The sequence below is a fragment of the Epinephelus moara genome, chromosome 9 (assembly GCF_006386435.1).
Source record: "Epinephelus moara isolate mb chromosome 9, YSFRI_EMoa_1.0, whole genome shotgun sequence".
Classification (NCBI taxonomy): Eukaryota; Metazoa; Chordata; class Actinopteri; order Perciformes; family Serranidae; genus Epinephelus; species Epinephelus moara.
Genome location: NC_065514.1, coordinates 22,563,075 through 22,586,081, shown reverse-complemented (window position 1 = coordinate 22,586,081; position 23,007 = coordinate 22,563,075). Strand labels below are relative to the sequence as shown.

The following is a 23,007-nucleotide window of genomic DNA, read 5'->3' as shown; positions in this document are numbered from 1 at the left end:
AGATTAGCCGCACGATCCACAGCTCCTCCTATCTGCATGTCGAAGTATCCTTTGGCAAGATATTACACCCCAAATTGCTCGCGATGGCTGTGCCAACGGTGTCTGAGAACATGTGAATGGTTACCGAGTAGCAGGTGGCACCATGTATGGTAGCCTTGGCCAGTAGTGTGTGAATGGGTGTATGTGACATGTAGTGTAAAAGCATTTTGAGTGGTCAGAAGACTAGAAAAGTGCTCTCCAAGAGTGCAGTCCATTTCCCTTTTTTCCCCCCATTTTTTAAATAACTTTATTTTCTCTGGAAATAAATCAAAACAATCCAACCTCTAATGAGTTATGTATTTTATTCTCCTTTTTCCAAACTGTGCAAGCTCTAGATATGTTTCACAAGCATATTTCACAAGCGATGCCTTGCTACAGGCCATACAGGGTCACTCCTTCACAGCTGCCAGTATGCATTACAACTGCATCGTTCTACTAGTGGTAATGAGCAGATCTGCTTGAAAAGTTGATCAAAGGTGCACTTAAGGTAAAGTAACTCTCCTATTTCAAGTTTTTTTTTTTCTCAACAGCAATCCAGAGAAAGAAACCAATGACTGCACTTAAACCTTGATGATATCTTTGTCCATATGACTTACCAATGCAGTTGAAGAAGGGCTCCTTCTTGCACTGACTGGAGCAGCCATCCCCATTCATAGAGTTCATATCATCACATTCCTCTCCTTTGGAACTAAAATAGCAGAATGAGGTACTTAGAAAAAATCCACACATGCACACTGCCAGACTTATAAATACCAACTGAATCACATCAGGAGTAAAGCTGAGTTTTCTGAAAATAAGAATGTGGGTGCCTGTTACCTCTGGATGCGTCCATCCCCGCAGTACGGTGCCCCCAGGTCGTGCACCAGAGGTGGGGAGGGCTCACTCTCACTCCGGCCGGAGATGGTTTGGACCTGGTAGGTATACACAATGTGTGGCGCCACATCCCTGTAAAAAGAGGTAAAGGTCATAGTAAGTCCACATATTTCAGGATAACGTGAAGCCTCGAAGAAATGCCTGATTAAAAAAATCACATATAAAGAAAGGAGAAAGAGCAACTGAGAAAGATTCTTGGACCAGGCCTGCGGAGAACGGGTCGATAGGGCTACTGCTCTGTTTGCTAGTGTGTGTGTTGTAGCAATCTTTAGGTATCTCAAGTACCACTAGCACATCACAAATTAGCACATCTGTCTTAGTACACACTTCCACACATCTACCTATCCAGTCACTGCGTTTAAGCGCTTTGGGTCCAGCTTTGTTTTGTTTCCTCACCACAGTGATTCAAGGAGCCATCATGATGAATACACAATGGACAGGAGAAATATTGGGGGACTACTCACTTTGCCGGTGTAAGTCGCCATGATGGTTTCTTGAGTCACCATGATAAGGAAGTCTGAAAAAAAAGTCTGAAAGGAAAAAAACATAAATGAGAAAACTAAAACCATAAACGAAAAAAAAAAATCAAAGCTGTAAATGAGAAACCGTAAGCAAAGCAACAAAACAAAACTCGAGGAAAGAAAACTGTAAGTAAAAAAACAACACAAGTGCAAAGTGAGGGTGCTGTCATGACATTAGCCGTCTTGTTTTATTATTTTACTCTTGCTTTTTCTCTCTGAACTTTTGTTTGCCTTTACATGTTGCCATCGAGTCTAATCATTTCTGTAGGATCTGCTCACTGGTGCCTGTGAGCCAGTGATCAAATAAATGACACACATCATGGGTCACGTCAGACTCGTCAAAAAAAAAACTGATGCCAGTCGCCTGTTTTATGAAAACACTTTGTTTCATCTGACTTTCTTAACTGGAAACGAAGCTAAGAACAGAAGTTTGAAGATAAACATGTAAAGGCAAGCAAATAATTTGAGAGGTTGTGTATTTATTTATCTAGTCTGACTATTTAAAGCAATTTGAGAAAAAAAAAACAGTATAACTGATTTTCGCATCAGCACTCTCATTTGCAGCTGTTGTTTACAGTTTTCTTTCCGTCTTGACTTTTTTCCCCTTTTGCTTATAGTTTTGGTTTCTCATTTGTAGTTTTGATTTGTCGCTTATGGTCTTGGTTTCTCCTTTATGGTTTTCTTTTTTGGCTTTCAGAGTTTTTGACCTTACCTTTTGTGTGCGTGTGTGTGTACTTGTACATGCACACAGTGAGGACCAGAAAACTTATTTTAGCAACAGAGTAGGGACATTTTTGCAAAGTGAGGACATTTTGGCCGGTCCTCAGTTTTTTTAAAGGCCTGCTTGAGGGTTAAAGCTTAGTTTTAGGGTTCAGGTTAGAATTGGGGTAAGGGTAAGGGTTAAGTTTAGGCATTTAGTTGTGATGGTTAAGGTCAGGGTAAGGGACTTGGGAACGCATTCTGTCAGTGAGGGTCCTCACAAGGATAGGAATACAAGAATATCTGTGTGTGGGGGTGTGTGTCTGTGTATAAGATAGATGACCAAGGTTAAGACATTATTTCCTTACATTCTAATTCAGACTCAGACATTCACTGATACTAACAATAAATGTTACTTCCCATGTTTTTTGTGAATTCTATATGCATTGACTGTTGTCTGAAGGTTGTCCTGCACACAACATAGTTTCCATTTGTTGTGTCACTGTAATTTTGTTTAGTCTGAATGGCATGCGATGACTATGTTAGATGACTAATACAGATCCACTTGGCTCCCTTGCCTATAACAGACTTGTTAATTGAAAATTGAAATAGATAAAAAACATGGTTGTGCTGTTTATTACAGTGATATGTTCAAGGACATGACGTGCTCATCCTGGAAAATACAGTTTGATGGACCATTCTAAATACTACATAAACAAATAATTACTTAGCATTAAGTTCAAGCAAAATCAGACAGAAAAATGTACATTTTAAAAGTAAAATACACTATAAAGAAAAAGAGTGACTGTGTTCTCTATGTTATTCAATGCATAAAGGGATAGGAATGCATGATTGTACAATTATGGCTAGTATTGGGTAAGTGCATGGTAAAAATTAGGAATATGGTTGGAGAGCAACATCAGTAAATGAGGACCAATAGGTTAGCTTATAGATCATTTCATGTGGACCATCAAGTAGTATAGGCCTAATTTTGGAATGCCCTCTGCAATGTTGCACATGCAGTGACAAGCATGTATGGATACTGTACAGCTCACATGAGCACCAGGGCATATATGGATTCATATGCCCATTACACAAAGCAACTCAGACAAATACAAATACATGCTGGCACACATACGCGCAATACCTTTGTTCTTAGTAACACACTGCCAGCCAACTGTATGGCCTTTAAACTTAAACAACATCACACAGGCATGAACCACTATTTCCACTGCTGCCAAATAATCCCCAGTGTGACAGCAATGCAGCCCGAGCAGCAAACATTGCCACAAAGGTTTCACCCAAGGCCAGAGATAAAGTCAGCAATCAAACCACGAAAGTGTGTGAGTGATGTGCAGGGAGGCTGTAACTTTTTATGAGCTCTAAGTCAAACCATTCTGTTTAACATTTAACTCCACTAATCACAGCGTTGGTGGTTTGATCCCTGGCTCCTCCTGTCCACAAGTGTCCTTGGGCAAGACAGTGAACCCCAAGTGTGGGTGAATGAGAGGCATTTACCATTTATTACCTCCGACAAGGAGGTCCTGTTGTCGGTTTGGTTTGTTTATTTGTCTGTTTGTCAGCAAGATTACGGAAAAACTATTGGCCTGATTTTCATCGAGCTTGGTGAAAGGATGTAGATGGGCCAACCTGTAATCCTCTGGGGTAGCCTACACATGTAGTTGCTCAAACTTCATACATGGAGAACTTGTTTGACATGATTCTAGCAGTTTGGGAACTATATCCAGACATATAGTGGTTGCACTTGCAGATTTGCGTATCATAGACAAACTATTGGCTTTGGCAGATGTCTGCGCTCTCCGAGTGCTCTTAGAATATAAGTGCAGTCAAATGTTCTAAAAGACACGTTTAATGAAAGAAGCAGGTACTCTGCATGCCCATGTACACATACACATACAGACCAATACATTGCATTGCATAAAAGGTGTTGCTTGTGCACATATGTACTCAGTGATGTAAAAATGTAAAAAAATAAATAAAGAAAGAAAATAAAGAAAATGAACAAACACAAACAAAAGATTTACAATAGGAAAGAACATTTTCGTCATGACATTTCTGACTATGATCCTTGGCTTTTGTTTTCCCCCCTCATCTTCATTTCGCCATTCCTCCTGTGTTTGTTCATCACATTCCCGGCAGACGAAAGTAGACTAAGTTCAAGTTAGCTGTGCCGCCTCAATTATAAAAGCTGATGGACCTGAAGATCATGTAACAAAATGAATTTCCCCACAGCAAAATTCGTGCCTAGGATGAGATATTTATGTTGGCTTTATTACTATCAACACAGAATGTTTGACCCGACAGACTCTCTTTTATACTTCAGTATGTCCTGTTCTGCGATGTTGGCTCATGCTGGTGTAACTCCAGGCTACACTCAAACATGCCCCCTCTAATTGAATTAGTTTAGCCCCTGGAAAAGTCGAGCTGTGGGAGACTTTATCTTTGAGGAGAGCAAACACACAGAATAGGCGGAAAGAAGAGAGAAACAGATATAGCTTTGCAGGAAGGCAGCACACAAATTTCCTTTTTGTGGATAATGAGAAATTCTGGCTATCATACTGTAGGTAATCCAATGCACAGAAAAGTAATTGCACCGCTTGATCAGGCCACACTGAGAGACATGGTCACGCAAGAACAAGCAAGAACAAAGAGACAAGTGGCTAGATCCGGCTGTGTGGGAAGTAAACGGAGAGGAGAACAAGAAAACACACAGAGAAAAAAATCAGAAGGAGAGGTAAGGAAAAGGGAGGAGTAAATGGAGATGTCTAAAATAGGGCCTAGAGTTATATATATAGGGCAGGGGGCTTATGTGGAAAATATAATGAGGTAACAGTCATCTATTCCTCATTATGCTGAGGTTTATTCCATCGATCCTCCCACGGGTATTTAGAATCAAGACGGTGCTCTCCCGATAGATTGAATTAGCTGATGCTTAGTAATTCATGCTGTTGCCAGTTATTGGAGATTTGGAGACCAAAGACGCCTGAAAACGACAGCATTGTTTGCATTTTTACATCCTCCTGAGAAGTCCTGGGAATTTAGATAATCTCAAAGGCAGAAGTAGTGTGGTGACGGTGTACCGCCACAAAAGGTCAAGGTAGTTGACTGAGCACACAACTAAGGTCTCTCAGACCACATGCTGTGGTTTGCTACCACAGTCAACAGTGAATTACTTTAGCAAGTATAGCTCGGCTAAGAACTGCAAACCAGTCAACAGTGTCAATAGTGATCCACTGCAAACACTTTTTGAACCAGACCCACATCTGTCTCCTGTAAAAAGCTAAAGCTAAAGTTTTAGGTCTAGATCCAAACAGACCACTCTCAATTAAGCAAGCCTCAATTCCCCGAGCAGACCAGTTCAGTTCAGTTCAGTTTGTTACACATTAGAATGGTTATTTTTGCTTTTCCATTGTCAAAAGTTGTAGATGGTACCAACAGAACCTTTCCATTTGGTCCTGTTTTTTTGTTACTCCTTTGTTGAGGTGCACACTGATCCGATACTAAAAGGTGGAGCCAGAAACACTACAGTCCATTGATTTCTCAAGAGATTATCTTCACTCTTGCTCTACAAGGTCTTGATGAACAAACCTTTTTTATAAAAAAAAAATATCCCATAGATTGCGACAGAGACTCTTAACACTCCAGCCTGTTCTTTCTCTATTTTGAAAATGTTGGTGCAAGACCCCATTCCATGGACAATTAATGAGGCGCAGACATTCTTCTGCATCGTTAGGGATGAGATAATACAGCGAGACCTAGATGGAGCAATGATGCTGCTATTACCATCCAGTAACAACTCTGCCTACATTTAAGAATACTGTCTGTGGCAGAAATGCAAAACAGATCTAGGGTTTAGGTACAACTCTGTATGTATGGGTTCTAAGGGTACTATACCTAAAGTTTTTGGTGGAAACAGAGCTTTGGCATGAATCACTACCTGCTTGGGCCACATTGGCAGCTCCCTCATCCCATCAAAGCACCTGCAGGCCATAATCTGGACTCCTCTGTCCTGTCACACATGAGGGCACTGTGGCCTTCCTTTGCGGTCCAAGATAAAATGTTTGGCTCTGGTATAAAGACTATGGAAGATCAGATGCCATCTTAGTGAATTAAAAAATAAGAACTACTTTGCCCAGTGGCAGCCCTTATGATTCATATGGTAAGCAGTTGACCACTATCAGTTTGATGGTCTTTTTGTTTGTTGGAGTTGAGAACAAAGTGTTTCTAAACAGACTGTAGGGGTTATTTCAGATGCATACAGATCCAAGGACATATCCATGATTTACTTCACCAGAGTGTTTTAACCTTGTTTGCTGGACTAAAGTACGCTGCTAAGCAACATATGTTACCTGGATGTTATAATGCACCTTTGGTTCTGGAGGGTCAAGAGTGCAACTCCTCATAGCGTGAAAACAACGCTTTAAATGTAGCTTTCAACCTGTTCCCAATTAGGTGCATGCTTGATTCCTCCTGACCTCACTGCTAATAGCCATGCTGTGTTAGGCGCTGCGGTTGGCAGCAGGGAAGAATGAAACAGAACAAGTGGTGCAGATGTAACACACTTCCATAAATTCTCCATCCCTCAGAACTTGGTGAGTGGGATATAAATAAGAACAACATTTAGAGTGGCAGGGGACATTAATGAACAGAACATTGGTGAAAACGTTTACGACCAGCATCATCTCTAGGTCTCACTTGATGTGGTACATTCATTTGGTACATGTGTGTGTTTAATCAACAATATCCTGAGATAGACATGACTTCTGGCAACCATCCAGACTTCATAAAACCACACTTTCATCTGTAACTGATTAGATATGATATGTAACTGATGGGAGATGCAACTCATACTACAAAGGACTTTACACCAGTCGCAGACAAGGGTTCACGTGTTAAGATTCATTCATCATTGGTCCGTCTTTGTGCATCCAGACGTTCTTCTCAAGACCTCTGTAGGAATAGAGGTTTTATCTTGGCTCATGTTCAAAGTCAGGTACAAGGTACTGGAATATGCCTTTTCAAAGGTGTTTTGATAGCACCAGGTGATTACACATGGAAGCATGTGCTAATGTATGTGCCTGCTACTGAGAGCAAGAAGAGTGTTGCTGTGTGTCTGTGTTCATCTGTGTGTGTGTTCCTGTCTCCACTGGTGTGTGCACTAGGCTTATGTGTGAGCATGCATATGGATGTGTTTCCGTTCTGTAGCTGCTTGTTGTTCTTGGCTGAGAGATCCCAGATGAGAAAAGCAGATAAATTTAAGGAAGTTGAGAAAATATCTTAGATTGAGCCTGCAAGAACAACAAACAGGGCAATGCTCCTTTTGTCAGTGTGGCAGCTGACATGAATTTGAGGTTTAACTGCTATTAATTTTACACCCTATGGTATGTCTAACAAACTAATGCTGCAAGTTAAGACCTAAAAGAGGTACTTTAAAAGACACAGATGCATGCAAATGTGCACAAATACTAGAAAGGTAAAGAGTGTTAATATCGCATTAGACTGCTGATAAGTCTGCTAAATTGCTAAATTGCAGTTACTGATTTTAACTGTTATCTTTACATGAAAAAGACACAGTAATCATCAGTGCAGCCTATGCCCAAGAAATTCAACCTTCCTCTTGAACATCCATACTAACAAACTTGCAAACCCACTCATTTATCCAGATGTATGCACAGTACAGGCAGCCCTCTCCACAGGGGAACTGAATGAAAAGTGAAACTCAATAAATACTCTCTCACATTGACAAAAGCAGTAATTTTACCTCGCTGAACACAGGAACTGTTGGTCTACCGCTGAACTAACTCTTAAAACACCAAGATCACACACATATTATCTGATCAAGGCAGCAGTAGACCAGCAGCTCCAGAGTCCAGTGAGGTAAAATTACAGTTTTTGTCAAAGTAGTCTGGTTTTGAAGAGAGTATTTATTAAGCTTCTCTTTCCACTGAGTTCCTCTACGAAAAGGGCTGTCTGTTTGGGAAGTACTGAGCATGCAATAGGATAATTGTGACTTGGATTACACTGCACGAGTTGTGTGAGAGTTTGGAAACTGATGTTTTGATATTGTATTGCTAGTGGTAAAGGTGGCCACCTAAAGCTTCAATTCATCAAGAACTGTCTGTGTTTTTGGATTCTTCGTTCATCAGAAGCATGCAACAAAAACTTTTCGCAACTTCACAAATTCAACATAACGTGATTGATATGCAAATTGTTATTTGGGGGGGATAAGTATTTCTTTAAGGCTGCAGTTTGCTAAAAAAAAAAAACTTGAAAAAAAAAATAAACTTGAACGGCGTCCAGCCACGTCGGTAGGCAAAAGTGTTTATAACTATTGCGAATGGCCACCAATTTTCAGATAGTCTCTCCTGGAGGGCATTCATAGTCTTGCACTGATTTTTATACACTAAAAGTAACAGAAATAGTTGTGTAAAGCATGAAAAAATAAATTGAAACAACCACTGTCACACACCTGGCCTATCATAGTGTGAAATGGATGTGAATGTCAGATTGTCAGTTTCGGAAAGTTACGTAAATTGTAGGTTTAGAGCTGTGTCAGAGTATACTGGTACCTTTTTGATACATGTAGAGGATTCTCACAATGATGACTGCCAGAGTGTAGCTCTATTTTTCACAATTAGCCAAAATGTGTGTAGCTCAAAAAAGCATATATATAAGCCAATCCAGCATCTCTGTTTTAAGATGAGACATGAGGTAGACTGACTTTTATTCAGCAGCTGAGTAACTTAAGGATGGATGGGGGGTATAATGTCGAAGAGTTGTGCAGAACCAGGGTAGAGTCAGATTACAGAGGGGGTGTGGGGTAGTAGTGATGCTGGGGGAGTTGCCCTCTCTCTGTTTTGGCTGGGAGGTCTCTTCACATCAGCTCCGAGATAGGCTTTGACTGAATGACAGCTCTGAAGCCCACATCAGGAAGAGGATTAACCGATGGGCTGGGGAACCTCAGAGGGATGGGGTCACATTAACCCAATCCTCCAACCCTCTCTTCATACTTTCTCGACCCCCTAATGTTCTCCTCCATCACCTATTGGCCCCCAATGATTTACCCCCAACTGGTCCAGCCTTCCACCTCCGCGTCTCCTCTTCACTTGACCCTTCTTTCTCCCAAACATAATTTACTCTGTCACCCTGACCTCCAAGCCCTCAGCCATTCCAAACTAACTACCACCCATGGATGCAGCCAAGATGTCAGTTGTCCTCTTGCTCAGTTTACCCCAGCTCAAGTGAAGGCCAGTGGCCTGACAGCGGGAGGTCAATCAGCCTCCTCAACCAGGACCTCCATCACTCTAGCCAACCCAATGGAAACATGTTGCAAGAAGAAGTAGCTTACTGTGTGGTCAACAAAAGCATTTTAGCAGCTGCACCAAGGCGATCAAACAGAGCACTTCACATTGGATTTGTGGCATGCCAAAACATCTGAGTGAACTTTGCTCTTTACTCCACCATGTCAAAGGCTATGTTTGTTGTCGACAGTGAGGGTGATGGGTCGTTATCTTAGCCACCAAACTCACATCATATAATCCTACAATTTTTGTTTGTTGAAGAATGCTGTATTGGTACTATGAAGTGAAACCCCACTGCATTTTACTTACTTGGTTTGAGTAGCGTCATGATTTGAAAGCAGAACCCAGAGCATAGTGATATAAAGGTTAATATCCATGTGCAAAAGTAAGAAAAAAGCAAACTATCTCTTTAGTGTTCTTTCTCTCAATGTTTTTTTTTTCTTCTTGTTATGTTTTTAAGAATTTGAGTTTTTGTGTTTTGTTCAAAACAGTTTTTAGGTAAATGCTTTGAAATAAATTCCAAAAGAAAAAGACTGGAACACACATACTAACTTGCTATAAAACTTATCTGACCATTTAACAGAGACAAGATCCCATATGCTCTCACAACAGAAAATAGTCAGCCAGTGCCACTGACCACTACCACTGGAATGCGACCGCAGCTAGTGAAATACACCACAGCAGTGAAACTACCTACAGTACATCAATAATCACTCAAGTGTGCCAAAACCCCCAAATAAAATACATCCCTACTGCAGACAGCCTTCCACAGACGCAGCCATTCAACCAGGAAGTTGTGTACGGACACTTTGTGGAACTTAGGTATCATCATTCCATCTTGCATAACATGCATACTCACCCTTTCGCCTCTTATCAAGCACTTTCCTTCTCATGTGAACCACGCTGACAGCACGATAGTGAGATGGCACAACACGCAGCGGTGCCATGTATAGCACAATCTTTATCGAGTCAGCACATTCCATGAAAGCAAAGCACTAAACTCTCACCACAGTGTGCAGATAATACCTTTAACAAGCCATCTGTTTGCCCTTGCTTCATGGAACATGGGAAAAAACAAATGTGGGCAACGACTGACCTGTGACTTAGGAAACAAATGTTGGGCAGTAGATTTGAAACTCCAGAAGCGGTGGTGGCTTGCTAGTGCTCCTAGGGGGGTTGAAAAGGATATCTGGCATCCTAAGAACATATTTTTGTGGATCATTTCCATAGATAAATAAACACCTTCTTACTGGCATGTCCAAAAACCCCTCATTACATCACACTGAAGCAGGAAGCTCAATGGTAATCACTCAGCAACTCTCAACTTATAAAAGACAAAGCTTTGATTGAAATCAATTGTTTCAATCTAAAGCATGTCCAATGTATTGTTATTTAAAGATTTACCAACTCAGGAATGTCAGGGAGGACATATTGAGTTTTACGCATGATGCTGAAACAGTCAGTCATACAAAAATATTCACCTACCCGGTCACTCACCTGTCTGTATATCGGCGGGTAGGTTCATTCAACATCAGACCATGTGGTGCATGGGTGAAGGGTGGTTGGCGCAATAGGCGGTAGCGTAGTGGCTGGCAGTGCCTACAAAGTATGCAGTCTGCCTTGGATGCCAAGAGGGTGGCATCAATCTCTAGGTGCTGCTCCATGGTAAAAAACTGTACCCCATACACCTCTTCCTCTATGTCCAGCTTCAGCGTCAGTGGGGTGTCACAGAAGACATTGCTGGGGCCCAATGAAATGTTGTTACCGCTGACAGTCAGTAGCAAGATGTTATGGATAGCTGGAAGTGCCGTTTCCTCGGGGCTGAAGAAGGTGACCCACACAGTCAGGGAGTCTGGTATAAGTGGGTAGGCGAACTCTAGCTGAAGCATGCAGCCCTGGAGAGGGCACTCCGACAGGCCGACAACACCTTGCTCATTCCCTGCATTTGGGCTCCAGGTGCGCACGCTTGGCTCACAGGCCTGCTCCACATCTGGAGGGCCTGTGAATTCAAGACAGATACAACAAAATGACATTAAACATAAATCAGACACAATAACCAAAAAGTTGCCTGACGAATTCCTATGTTAGGATTGTGAAATTATATAAAGACGTGTTGGGATGAACGCAAATATTTTAAGTTCCAGGTCCTTGAATTTACTCAAAGGATGCAAAAAAAATCATCTGAACAGGTAAATTAGTCATTTTTTCCTAAATTCTAAAGCTAATAGGTATTTTTTTTGAGTGCTGACAGATCAAGAATTTGCATCACTGATCTTTTTAGTGTATCAACGCTTCTTGCAACATCAAGGTAGAGGTGAAACTGAGAGTTCATTGTGAGTCCATCTGCAGAGGAGAGGCAGAGCTGAGGTGTGTACCTTCTGAGAGGGGCCTGCGCAGGGTTCTCACTTCAACACAGTCATTACAACCTCTAACAGTCACACTCCAGCCATATTTGGAGTCCACACACAGCTAACTCGCATTATCCCAAGTGACGTACATTAACATTCATCAAGCACTTTTAGAAGCCAGCAAGCAGCAGACACTATGTTCTCCCTCGATTTCCTTTTGTGCATTTCCAAGCTGGCAACCAACGAAGCCATTTGCTAACCTCATTTCTGGGCACCGTGCAAAATTCCAGTGTTTAATCAAGTGAGGACTGAATATGGTTTCCAAGCCACATTATCTCAACACATTTATTATTGTACTGTAAGTGTGTGTGTGGCCAGAGTGGAGGTGAATTAAAGAAAAAGAGAAAGAGAGACAGAGAGACAGAGAAAGAGAAAGAGAAAGAGAGGGAGGGAGAAAGACGGGGGGAGGTTGGGAGAGAATGAACTAAGATACTCCAAGAGCTTGGCTTTGCTCGGCTTATGTAGTCCTAGCTTTCTGGGTACATTTTCATTGAGTTTGCAAGGAAAGGAGCTGCAGCCACTGAAAATATTTTGTAATGTCAGCTGTTATGATGGGCCCTACTCCTGCTCTGGCACTGTTGCTAATGTGGTTTGAGATTTAAGAGGAGACAGAATAGGAGTGTCATCCACTGTGTAACCTGAGGCAACATAAACTGTATTTTAAAGATGCAAAGATATATCTGTGATTAGCAGAACGATCTGTGCAAGCTAAGGGTTTAAATCCAACTTCGAAACCACAATGATTTATATTTATATGCTTAGTTGTAGATGCCTTCAACATGTCATCAAAATTCACAATGAAAAGATAAATATGTAATTCCATATCAGTGTCTCCGTCTTCTAAAATTCACAGCAGCACACAGCTGCCCAAAAAAAATCTCGAAAGTGTTTGACCTATAATTCCCTATATACAGGGAGAGGTGGCCCCAAGGTGACGAAACCATCCAGACCTAAGTTTTGAATATGAGCCATTCATTCACTGTTGATTACCTGATCCCATCTGGGTATTAGTCTGGCAACAAAAACACCCATTCTAAGAAAAAATTAGTGAAATACATCAGACATCACTGCAGTAGAGTAACTGGTGCTAGGTTCAGCAAAAAACATTATCGCTGTTATCTCAAAGCTGTCCAGTGTGTCATGAACATAGGTTAAGGTCTGGGCAAATGTGACGAAATGGACATAAGTACACCACATTAGAATTTTGGGAATCAGTTTTGGTATCCTTCATGGAAAGGAAGCTCAGTGCTGTTTTCAGAGTACAATGACTACAACTGAATTGCGGATAATCAGGTGTCTGGTGAGCCTCCATGTCCCCTGACTGTTACGCATTAATGCGTAGACATGGGAGAGAAAAATAAGTAAATTACAAAGCTTGTAAGAAAGATTTTTCTCATTCAAAAGTTTTATATTCTGATAATTATCTCAGAAAAGATGGCAGGGGTTTTGTATAGCAAGTCTTACTGGGCCAGAGACCTTACTATGGCCAATTCATGCACAACCCAGGACTGTTCTTTGTGACTTGGGATATGATGGGAGCTGTGTATTTATCAGCCTTTATAATACTTTTCTCCCCCACAGACGCAAGAAATCAATCAATGCAGCTTTAATCACACCATAAAACTGGGGACGCTCACCTGAGAGTCTCTAAGTGGGCATTCAAACCAAAAACAGTCCTGTGTTTAAAAAAATGTAAGGTGCTGCCTTGTCTGGGATCATGTTGTTTCAGATGCCAGTGAAAAGATTAAACAGAAATCAGGTGGGCTACTTCAGTTAAAGCATGGGAATTCTTGGATCGAATAGGAGCCGATCCAGATCAACTGACCATAATAAAAAGTTGACCTGAACCCTTTCTGGTCCTGGGCCAGAACTTGGGCCCCATAGCGTTCTGGAGGGCCTGTAAAGACCTCTAGTTTGAAGGTTAGGTTTAAAGGCAGTACTACAAGACAAAATCTTAAAACTCTGGAAAGTAACTACAGTGACAATCATTTATCATTCATTGCAATGATTGCCAGGTAAAGTAGAAACATAGCACTCATGTTACAAAGTAATCTACCAGGACTGAGCGTGTGGAGGTATTTGCATGAGGGGGATTCATTATTTCATACAGCCCCAATATCGAACATGTAGCTTTATTTTTATCCTTGAAAGTTTTTTTTTCCTTTAAGGGTTAACATATTGGTTGGCAATGGGGTTGGCTGGGGTTACCTTTCTGCCACTTTTTAATTCAGCCCCCAATCAACAATTATCCAATCAACATCAGACATCTGGGAATTCTAAAACCAGCAACTGTGCTAGCCATTCAAGATTAACCTTTTTCATGCACAGTAAGAAAAGTTACTGATAGTGTGCTCTTCTGAAACAAGGATGATCAATGTTCGATACAACTTACAGAAAAATGACTAGTCGGCAGAGTATAACTCCAGGATAGATGCTGGTGCCTGCCCACTATCCAGCCATAATCCCTCTGCTCTGGAGAATCATACTGATCCACAAAAAGTCCAGAGAGCCGGATGAATAAACAGACAGGGATATGTCCGGGCATGCACGCTTTATGCTTTCTAAGAAGTGTCTGGCTCTGGCTCTCACTATCGATGACTCACTGTCACACACTGTTACACACTTCCTCACTCCAAAGGCAGACATCAACCCCCTCCAACCCTTTTGCCCTGACACACACACAAACAGAGAGACACTTCACAGACACACTTTATGAAGGCAACAGACACTCTACAGCCTGGGAATCAATGTCACATCACGTTGCATTCAGGGTATTTCAGAGGTTAATCCGTCATAGCTGTTGGCAGCTGGTATTTCTTTTCTCTTTTTTTTACACATGGAGCAGTTGATACAGGTGCTACTTTTAGGTACACATCACTACAGATTCTTTGGCCTGATTAAATAAAAAGAGGAGCTACCATATGGTGCTGTGACAAACTGATGAAAGGAGCCATGGGAAATCATTGAGTAGAAAGGTAAGGACCAGAAGTGGATGGTATCAAACTGCAAGAATATAAATTTGAAGATAAAAGTATCCTTGAATATTATCTTGCTTTTTAATGACAAGTGTACCAGAACAAACCAAATGATTACGAACAATTGTTGACTGTGGTTTACATGGTGCATTATGTCAACCCCTAGCGAGGTGAAACTGAGTCGCTTTTTGAAGGGAGCTTTGAAGGTAGCTTTCTCAAGCATGGCCAGTGTTGATCTTGGGAGGTAAAGGCACAACAATCTTTTTCTTTGATCAAGTGTTGGGCTTTAGTGTAGCCTCATGGTGTGAAATAGCAATGGATCAGAATGAGTGATACGTTAAACATAGAGATCACATCAACACGTCTGATTCTCCGACCCCCTTTACACTTTGCATTTAAATGCATTTTGGGTGATCAGTTTGCAATCGGATGGTGCTTGACCACATGGAGGTACAGGTATAAATGCACCCAAAAGTCACTGACAATGGATTGTGATCTGATCGGCCAAACCATCTCCACAGGTGGTCAGGGACGGATTGTGACCACATTGACCACAAGTGCAATTGCAGTTCCATTTTCAATCCACATACAACCAACTAAGTGGGCGGATATACATAATTGCACGCGATTGTTCCAAAACAGGTAGACACGGCTTTCCCTCGATGGTTGGAATATGGGCCCCAAGCTTCGCTGGAGCTGCAGGGCATTCTTCATGGACCAGAGTCAAAACAAGACCAGTGTCTACTTTCAAATTGGTCCAATGAAAGTATACCAATGAAACACAGCAAATCATATCATAACTGTGCTGTTTATTAAGCAATGGGTAATCAAAGGTTTGGCCGATGGCTACAACCGTTTGGGTTTTTTGAGCTGGACAGAGCGATCAAATCTCAATCGGATCTCACATATTAATAGTGGGTGTAACTGTATTAAGGTTGAATAATATCTAGATACAATCTGGATACGAGACGCATCTCAATCAAAAGTGTAAAGGGGATCTCTGTCACAAATTTATCTGTTCAAAATCAGGGGTACTTTGTCGCATATCCAAAGGAATTAGATGATTAATGAGACGGGTAAGAACAGTTCTACTGCTACCAGGAAGTACACAATAAAATAATGTGGTTATGATTGTTGAAACTAATGGATGAGCCAAATGGTTTAAAGTGCATTCTGAGAGAATGTGGCTACATGATGGCAATATGTATTACATGAGATTTACTAAAAAAAATCTGACTTTATGATGTATGTCACACATTATGTAACAATTACACATATTTTGTTCATATCAGTTAGTTAACCATGTTCGGATTGCAAAGCGTGGCAGACAAACCCTGACACACATATGCTTGCTGTTAAGGCTTATTGAGTAAATCCATACATATTTACACACAAGCAAACATTTTGTACATTCCATGTATTGCAAATGTGAAGAGTGTTATTTTGTAAGCGCAGTTCCATGCATACATACAAAATAACAGGAATGTGTATTCACATAGAGCTACGCACACAGACATTCCCACACACATATGTTGGCGAACATACACATCCTGGACCTTTCACTTCCATTCATGCACACTGCTGTTTTCAATCAACCCAGGATCCTCCCTTGTGAATGTCACTAACCACATGCAATTCTCCTAACTATCTTGGGTGGTTTCCACCCCACCCAACCTCTCTTACCCCCTCCCTGAATCCATATCCATGTGTGTGTTTTTGCCTTTTTTTCATTCTTGCTTTTTTTCCTCCAGCCATATTTCTCCCGGGCATAGAGTAGTAAAGATTTATGAGAGGTACTCTGGCTCTCTCTGACCACGCCAGTGTTTCCTAGTCAAGTACTGTGAGGACACAGCAAGTCCTTAAATAACAGGTGCCATGTGCATGCATTAATGCTGATGAATGAACACATGCACAGTCAGAGTGTGTGTTAACACACTTATCTTCCAATATAAGGAAGTTATGCCAATAGTTAATATGCCAATACTTTACAGTATCTGAGAGTCAGTAGTTTGCCAGAGTTTCTGTTGGAAGTTAGTAACTGCTGGACACATATGCACCATCACAGCAGGAAACAGCAGCTGTAGTATCCAGTGAGAAGCTGGCCCAAGCAGAGGTTACAGGGAATGGGGAGCTGCCACAAACAGGGACCCCTTCCAAGAGGGAAAATAGAGTACAGTTTACACACACAGCATGTTAGACAAGCCCAGACTTGCCTCTGGTACATACACTATAGCCAGTGTGAAGGCAAGGTTCAGTGACTTTAGAATCTATAGACTCTAGAGAATCTACACACACACACACACACACACACACACACACACACAGAAATTCATTCAGACAAAGCGACAAAACATTTTTTACTGCATCATTTGGTCGTATTTGTCATTGTGTCTGTCCGCAGCCAGATCTGACCGAAACAATATCAACTGCCGCAATGTTTTTCCTCTTGTTTTCAATGTGTGTGTTACTTAGATTTTACATGATCATAGTCAGGGTCACCCTGAACAGGATTAGACTGAAAACTGCAAAGAACTCTGATGGTAAACATTTATTTATTCAAATAATGCGTTTAAAATTTAGGACATTTTCATGTGTGGCTATAACTTTCCCTTTACAGTGATGTATGGGGAAAATACTTATGGTCACAGTCAGCCAACTCTTTTATCAAATTTGCTGATAATTTCATTTGTACCGGTACCGTACAGCACCAACGGACGCACATCAAAATCCAAGCGGGGGCTGTCTTAACCATGTTTTACACAATACTGCTGTCGTGCTGTGCTGCTGTATTTTGTCTGTCTGTGTGCTGTTAGTGTCCTGATTTTATCTAGCAACCATTACCACTGAGCCCATCACAAATATAGAAATAGATGGTAAGAAGCAACAACATGGCAATGAGCAGACGACACCATTACCCACATTACACATCGCATTTATTCATGGGTATTGGCACAATATATACAGGTTAGTACAACAGATGGACAGATGCTAACACCTTTGTGTGTGTGTGTGTGTGTGTGTGTGTGTGTGTGTGTGTGTGTGACTAGCTTAGGATAAATGTTACTTTTTTTATTATGTTTTTGTTATGCCATCACTGGTACTAATCACAGTGGAAGCACCAGGAAGATAAGAAGGATGGCTGTAAGGACCAGTGTAAGGACCAGTGTAAGTCCGAAATGTTATCAGACCAAATGAATGAACTACTGATAGTGAAATGGGTCATTTTGCTGCGGTTGTAGTCACAATGTGAAATAGACTTAAAAGTCCAGCACACTTCCCGGGGGCCTGTACTGCACACATTGTAGACAGACAGGTGGTACTTTCTCAGAGTCAAGGGAAATGGCTGACTGGCTGAAAGACTACGTCATCAAATCCAGCCAAAGGACTGTTCCACTGTCAAGGATCCTTCGAATTCTACCAAGGATGGAGTCCTTCCTTCAGAGAATTTTCAAGGATGCATGTGTGTACGCTCAGTGGGCATGCAGTACCCACAGTTCTTTGTGCAGGGTTTGCCAGAATTGAAGGTGGCGCCTCTTCAATGACGCACACCTGGGCACTTGCTAGCCTGTTCTAACGTTCGTTGACCGAATGCTAGGAGGGAGTTTTGCCTAGCCTCTGTAGGATACGACTTGGAAGCATTCGTCCTACCAAGGAAGCATTCTTGACTTTAAGAAGCAACTGTTAATTGGCTAGCCTAACAATATTAATGCAACAAACAACCCATAATGCAACACGCTCTTAAAGCAACAGGTTTCAGAAAAAAATGTCCTAAACGCTAACCTGGAAATCCAGATGCCCCGCCCCTAGCAAATTCAAATTTGCACTACACAGGGATCTGGCCCCGATGAGCAGAGCCCGCTGAATCACCACTCAGACCAATCAGATCAGTCTATCTGACAGAGGCGGGCTCTGGGCGGGCGTAACATGATGAGGACAGCGCTGCGCTGTAAGAGTCTAAAAGTAAACAGCCAAGATGGCAGCTGCCGAAGGACCGCGTCCATTCAGTTTAACTTTGGAAGAAACGCTAAGCCAACTACACTTATCTTTTTCCTTGAGAGAGGAACAGAAGACTGCCCTAGAAGCCTTCGTTTCCAGGAAGGACATTTTTGCTGTTTTGCCGACAGGATACGGCAAAAGCAGATTATATCAGTTAGCCCCACCGGTTAGCAAACAAATGGGGCTTAGTGCAATGAATACGTCGCCTTGTTTTTTGCTCCGATTGGCAATCGTGCTACCCAATTGCATGCGGCGGCATTTAATATGCCTCAGTTAGTGCCGCCCCTTGGGTAGGAAGGGTGTATCGGTGAGGGCCAGACTCAAAATCTTTATAGATTTGAGTCTGGATTTCCAGGCTACCTAAACGCTGCTACACCTGAGAGATTTGAAGAATACAACCTTGCAGAGCATGGTGTCTAATGTAACTACTTGGGGTTTTTCCAATACATTTATTAACAGGTTTATTAGACAGTGTATAATATGGGAGAACAACATAATGCACACACAGCTGCACATAATCACATGCATAATATCCAGTATTACTGATGCTGCCACTACTAGCACCAGAGTGATCAGAGTTGCACAGAAGGGAAAACTATTTTTATAACTTAACTACCTTGGTCCCTAACTCAAATTTAAAAAAAGGGGAATTACAGCTGATCTTTAACCTTAGTTTTGGGCCTGAGCCCTCATATGGGAATTGTGGTACCATACAGCACCATCCATTGGGGAGCGACCTCCTTGATCCTTCCATGTTGTCCCACGGCCCAAGTGTCAAGAATCCAGTGAGTCATTTGCATGTTTTGAGGTTGAGTCAGTCACCAAATATTTTGCATGTCCGTATATTGACTCACAAAATAAACAAAAGGCAAACCTCAAATCACGTTATCGTACTGTATGCTGTGGGTGAAAGGTGAATATGGCTTTGCTTTTAAATTAGCTTATAGTAGGAACAGCTCATTATAATCAAGGAAATAGCAGGTTCAGTGCAGAGTAAGGGATGAGGAAGAAAACATGTTTGTTTTAATTATGATAAGCATACTACACTTGAGCCACACCTGTCCAATTAGTGCATCAACAACAACCATGCAATGACAGTGTTCACTCCCATGAAACCTACCAACCACTAAGTATAGTCAATAGTATCGTACTGTACCTTCAGCCTCTCGTGGGGACCAGTGTCCAGATGGGGCACACGGTCGTGGGGACGAGGAGTTGGAGGCATACTGCAGTAGAACTCTCCCCTCAGTGCATTTATCACACACTGATCCCACTTCTCTAGGAAACCAACAGACAGACACAGCAGCCAACTTAGATACAGGCCAAAAACACATCATTTATACAGTATATAAAGATACGGTCTTGACAATAAGGTCAAATGATCGGAGTTTAACAAAGTTTTAAGATGGTGCTTCTAATTATTTGGCTCACCTATGGGTGTTTTAGTCTTTAAAAAAATAATTAAACATTTAATTATACTATTTGCCTTATTAAGTCAAACAAAAATTTATAGCAAAATCAACCTCTATCACCTTTATTACCATACACACCCACATCTGTTTGGCAACCTATGTAGCTCATTTCACCTGTCGTAAAAGTGTCCAGAAATCGGAGGAAACCATTCTAGGGTGATGGAATTATGATGCTGCTCGACCACTTGGGGTGGCATTGGCACTGGCGGAGGTTTGGAGGCAGGTTGCCAGGTCTGGTAGATGAGATCCAGGTAGCAGTGCATCCTAGCCACCTGGTTCAGGGTGAAGGAGTCCGTGCAGGCATCGTCTGCAGGTAACGGAGGTAGGTGGTCAGTGTGAGGGGTGCGGATTTTGGATTGAACAGTGACAGGAGAAGGATGTAAATCAATTCCATGAAGAAATTCAACCACCTGTTTGTGTTTTTCCATTTAACTATGACAACAAAAAAACGTTTCAACTTTTGCCCGAGTGACATGAAAGGATGTGCCCCCCGCTGTGTTTTTCCCATGAAACGTCCCCGCTAAATTCCACACCTTTCTCAGTGTGCACACAGACTCAACAAATTCCTCTACGGTGATCTCTGTGTGTCAGTTTCATGTGAGAGGTATAACTGTAGCGTTTTGCCCCGGATAAAAAACACATGCGGAGGCTCCGTCTCACCTGCATAACTCATGTAGTTGTTAAACGGTGTGTGTGTGAAATGCCGACAGCCACAGGTTTCATTGCCGGGTTCAGGATCGTGGCAGCCTTTGTATTTGGGAGTGGGGTTGGTGTCGGCACACAGATCTCCAGTCTCCATTGAGGGCTCAGTCTCCAAACACGCGTCATTGCACGACTCGATCTCTGATATACCTCGAAACACGTGGTAAAGCCCGAGACTGTGTCCGATTTCATGGACCATCGTGTCAGTGTGGCCAAATGTTCCGTAGAAGGAGGGGTTCAGCACAATCCCACCTGAAAAAATACAAACACATGAAGTAAACAGTACAGACACTCAAGTGAGTGTGCACACACAACAGCCTCCTCCTAGTGTAGTGTAAAGTAATTGTGGAAGTGGAGTAAAATTCAGACAATGCATAATTAATGGGCCTCTTCAGCTTCATTATCACCTTCTTCCCTGTTAGAGCTGTGATGAAGAGAGAAACTGCTTGGGGCTTGAACTGTAATTACTCAAATCAACAATCTGGGCTGCCAAAGAGGGGATGTGTGTGCACGTGAGTGTGCATGCATGCATGTATGTGTTGTTGTTTGTCCTCTACCCAAATGTGTGAGGGCCTCTTTGTCCCAGGGCCAAGTGGCAACCCCAGCCAGATCTTCATCAGAAGAATTGGCAAAGAAGACATTCAGGTGAGTCGAGCCATCCAAATGCAGAATCTCTTTCAGCTCTTTCACATCCAAATAGGCTCTGGAAAATGAAAAACAAGTAAAAAAAAAAGAAAGAAAAAAAAAGAGTATTTCAAATTAAGTTAATGGCCCTACAATGAGGGGGAGTCTCTTCCAAGTGAAGGCAGACTTCACCAAGGCAAACTTGTACAAATAACAACAGTGTTCCTGGCCAAAAAGAGCTTACGTAGTGCTATCTTTCAGGATGACAGCTCAGAATGAGGTCCCTGTTGACTTTCTTTAAAGTCTTTTGGCAACAGCAATGGCCCTTAAACCAATAGAATGAGGGCTGAATGGGAATAATTGACCCCGTGAGGTTGAAACCAGTTGGCATTTCTTAAACAATATCCCCCAAATAAATAATATAACTCCTCTCTTTGCTCTGCCTGAGAAGAACATTTTCACTTGGACATGGCCAACAGATTTTGGGTAATTTTGTTGAGAAATCCTGGCACAGTGATTGTGCACCTGCAGTGCGGTTATGAATGGTGTCAGATAAGGATAAATAACTGTGATCCGGCTGGTATTAATTTTGACCAATCAAATCATTTCTTCTCTTTCCATTCAATTTCATTGCAGTCCGTCCTCATTTACACTTGTGTAATAAAAAGGGGGATTACACATCATGTTGTTGATGTTGTCTGGGAAGTGCAAGAGGCAAATAAACAGTACAATTACCCCAAATATGTAACTATGGGCGTATAACGCTTTTAGAGTTCTCATTTGTGGAGATACCAAATTCCATGCTGCGATGTTTTTGTGTGCATGATGATGTCAGATGTTTTATGTTGTAAGACAGTGAATCATGCAGTAACCAATACAATACTTTTGTTTTTACAATAGTTTGTGTGTCTGTGACAATCCTCTTGAGTGCACTTCGTTTCGACATACAGTAAGATGATGTCATGGCAAGGACCAAAAAGGAGCTGGTGGGAAAAAATCCATTTTACCAGTGGGACTAAAAATAATATGAGATTTTTGGACATTTTTGTAAAATTGCTTAATGTTTTTTTCATGGTCTTACTGGCTGCACTGCAGTAAAATGACACGTTTTTTTTATTCGAATGGACTCCGGTGTGACATTAACAGAGAATGACTACTGCTTGGCTGTCTTATATGCATTTGATATCACATATTCAAATCTTCAAACCGACCCTAAATATGCACAATATTGTATTATATATGAGGAGGTGCTAGCGTGGCCATGCAACAAAGCTACTTTGTCCCAGCAGCAACACCATTTCTGTTTGTTTCTTTATTTGGGTTGCATCTACGGCACAAAAGGTGTTTAAACATTGTTTTTCTGAAAGCATCTCAGA

At 41.7% G+C, this 23,007-nt stretch overlaps 1 protein-coding gene across 2 annotated transcripts in view; it reads right to left on the bottom strand.

The window, feature by feature from the left end:
• Positions 1 to 23,007, bottom strand: part of pappaa (pregnancy-associated plasma protein A, pappalysin 1a) — a 119,052-nt gene that overhangs the window by 77,763 nt on the left and 18,282 nt on the right. For both annotated transcript variants that reach the window (XM_050053577.1, XM_050053578.1), the window contains exons 3-9: positions 21,565 to 21,710; positions 20,966 to 21,259; positions 20,420 to 20,612; positions 19,990 to 20,111; positions 10,952 to 11,453; positions 856 to 984; positions 636 to 727 (exon numbers count right to left, since the gene is read on the bottom strand). In XM_050053577.1, coding sequence (XP_049909534.1) covers positions 636 to 727; positions 856 to 984; positions 10,952 to 11,453; positions 19,990 to 20,111; positions 20,420 to 20,612; positions 20,966 to 21,259; positions 21,565 to 21,710 — 1,478 coding nt within the window. The remainder of the gene's footprint in view (positions 1 to 635; positions 728 to 855; positions 985 to 10,951; positions 11,454 to 19,989; positions 20,112 to 20,419; positions 20,613 to 20,965; positions 21,260 to 21,564; positions 21,711 to 23,007) is intronic.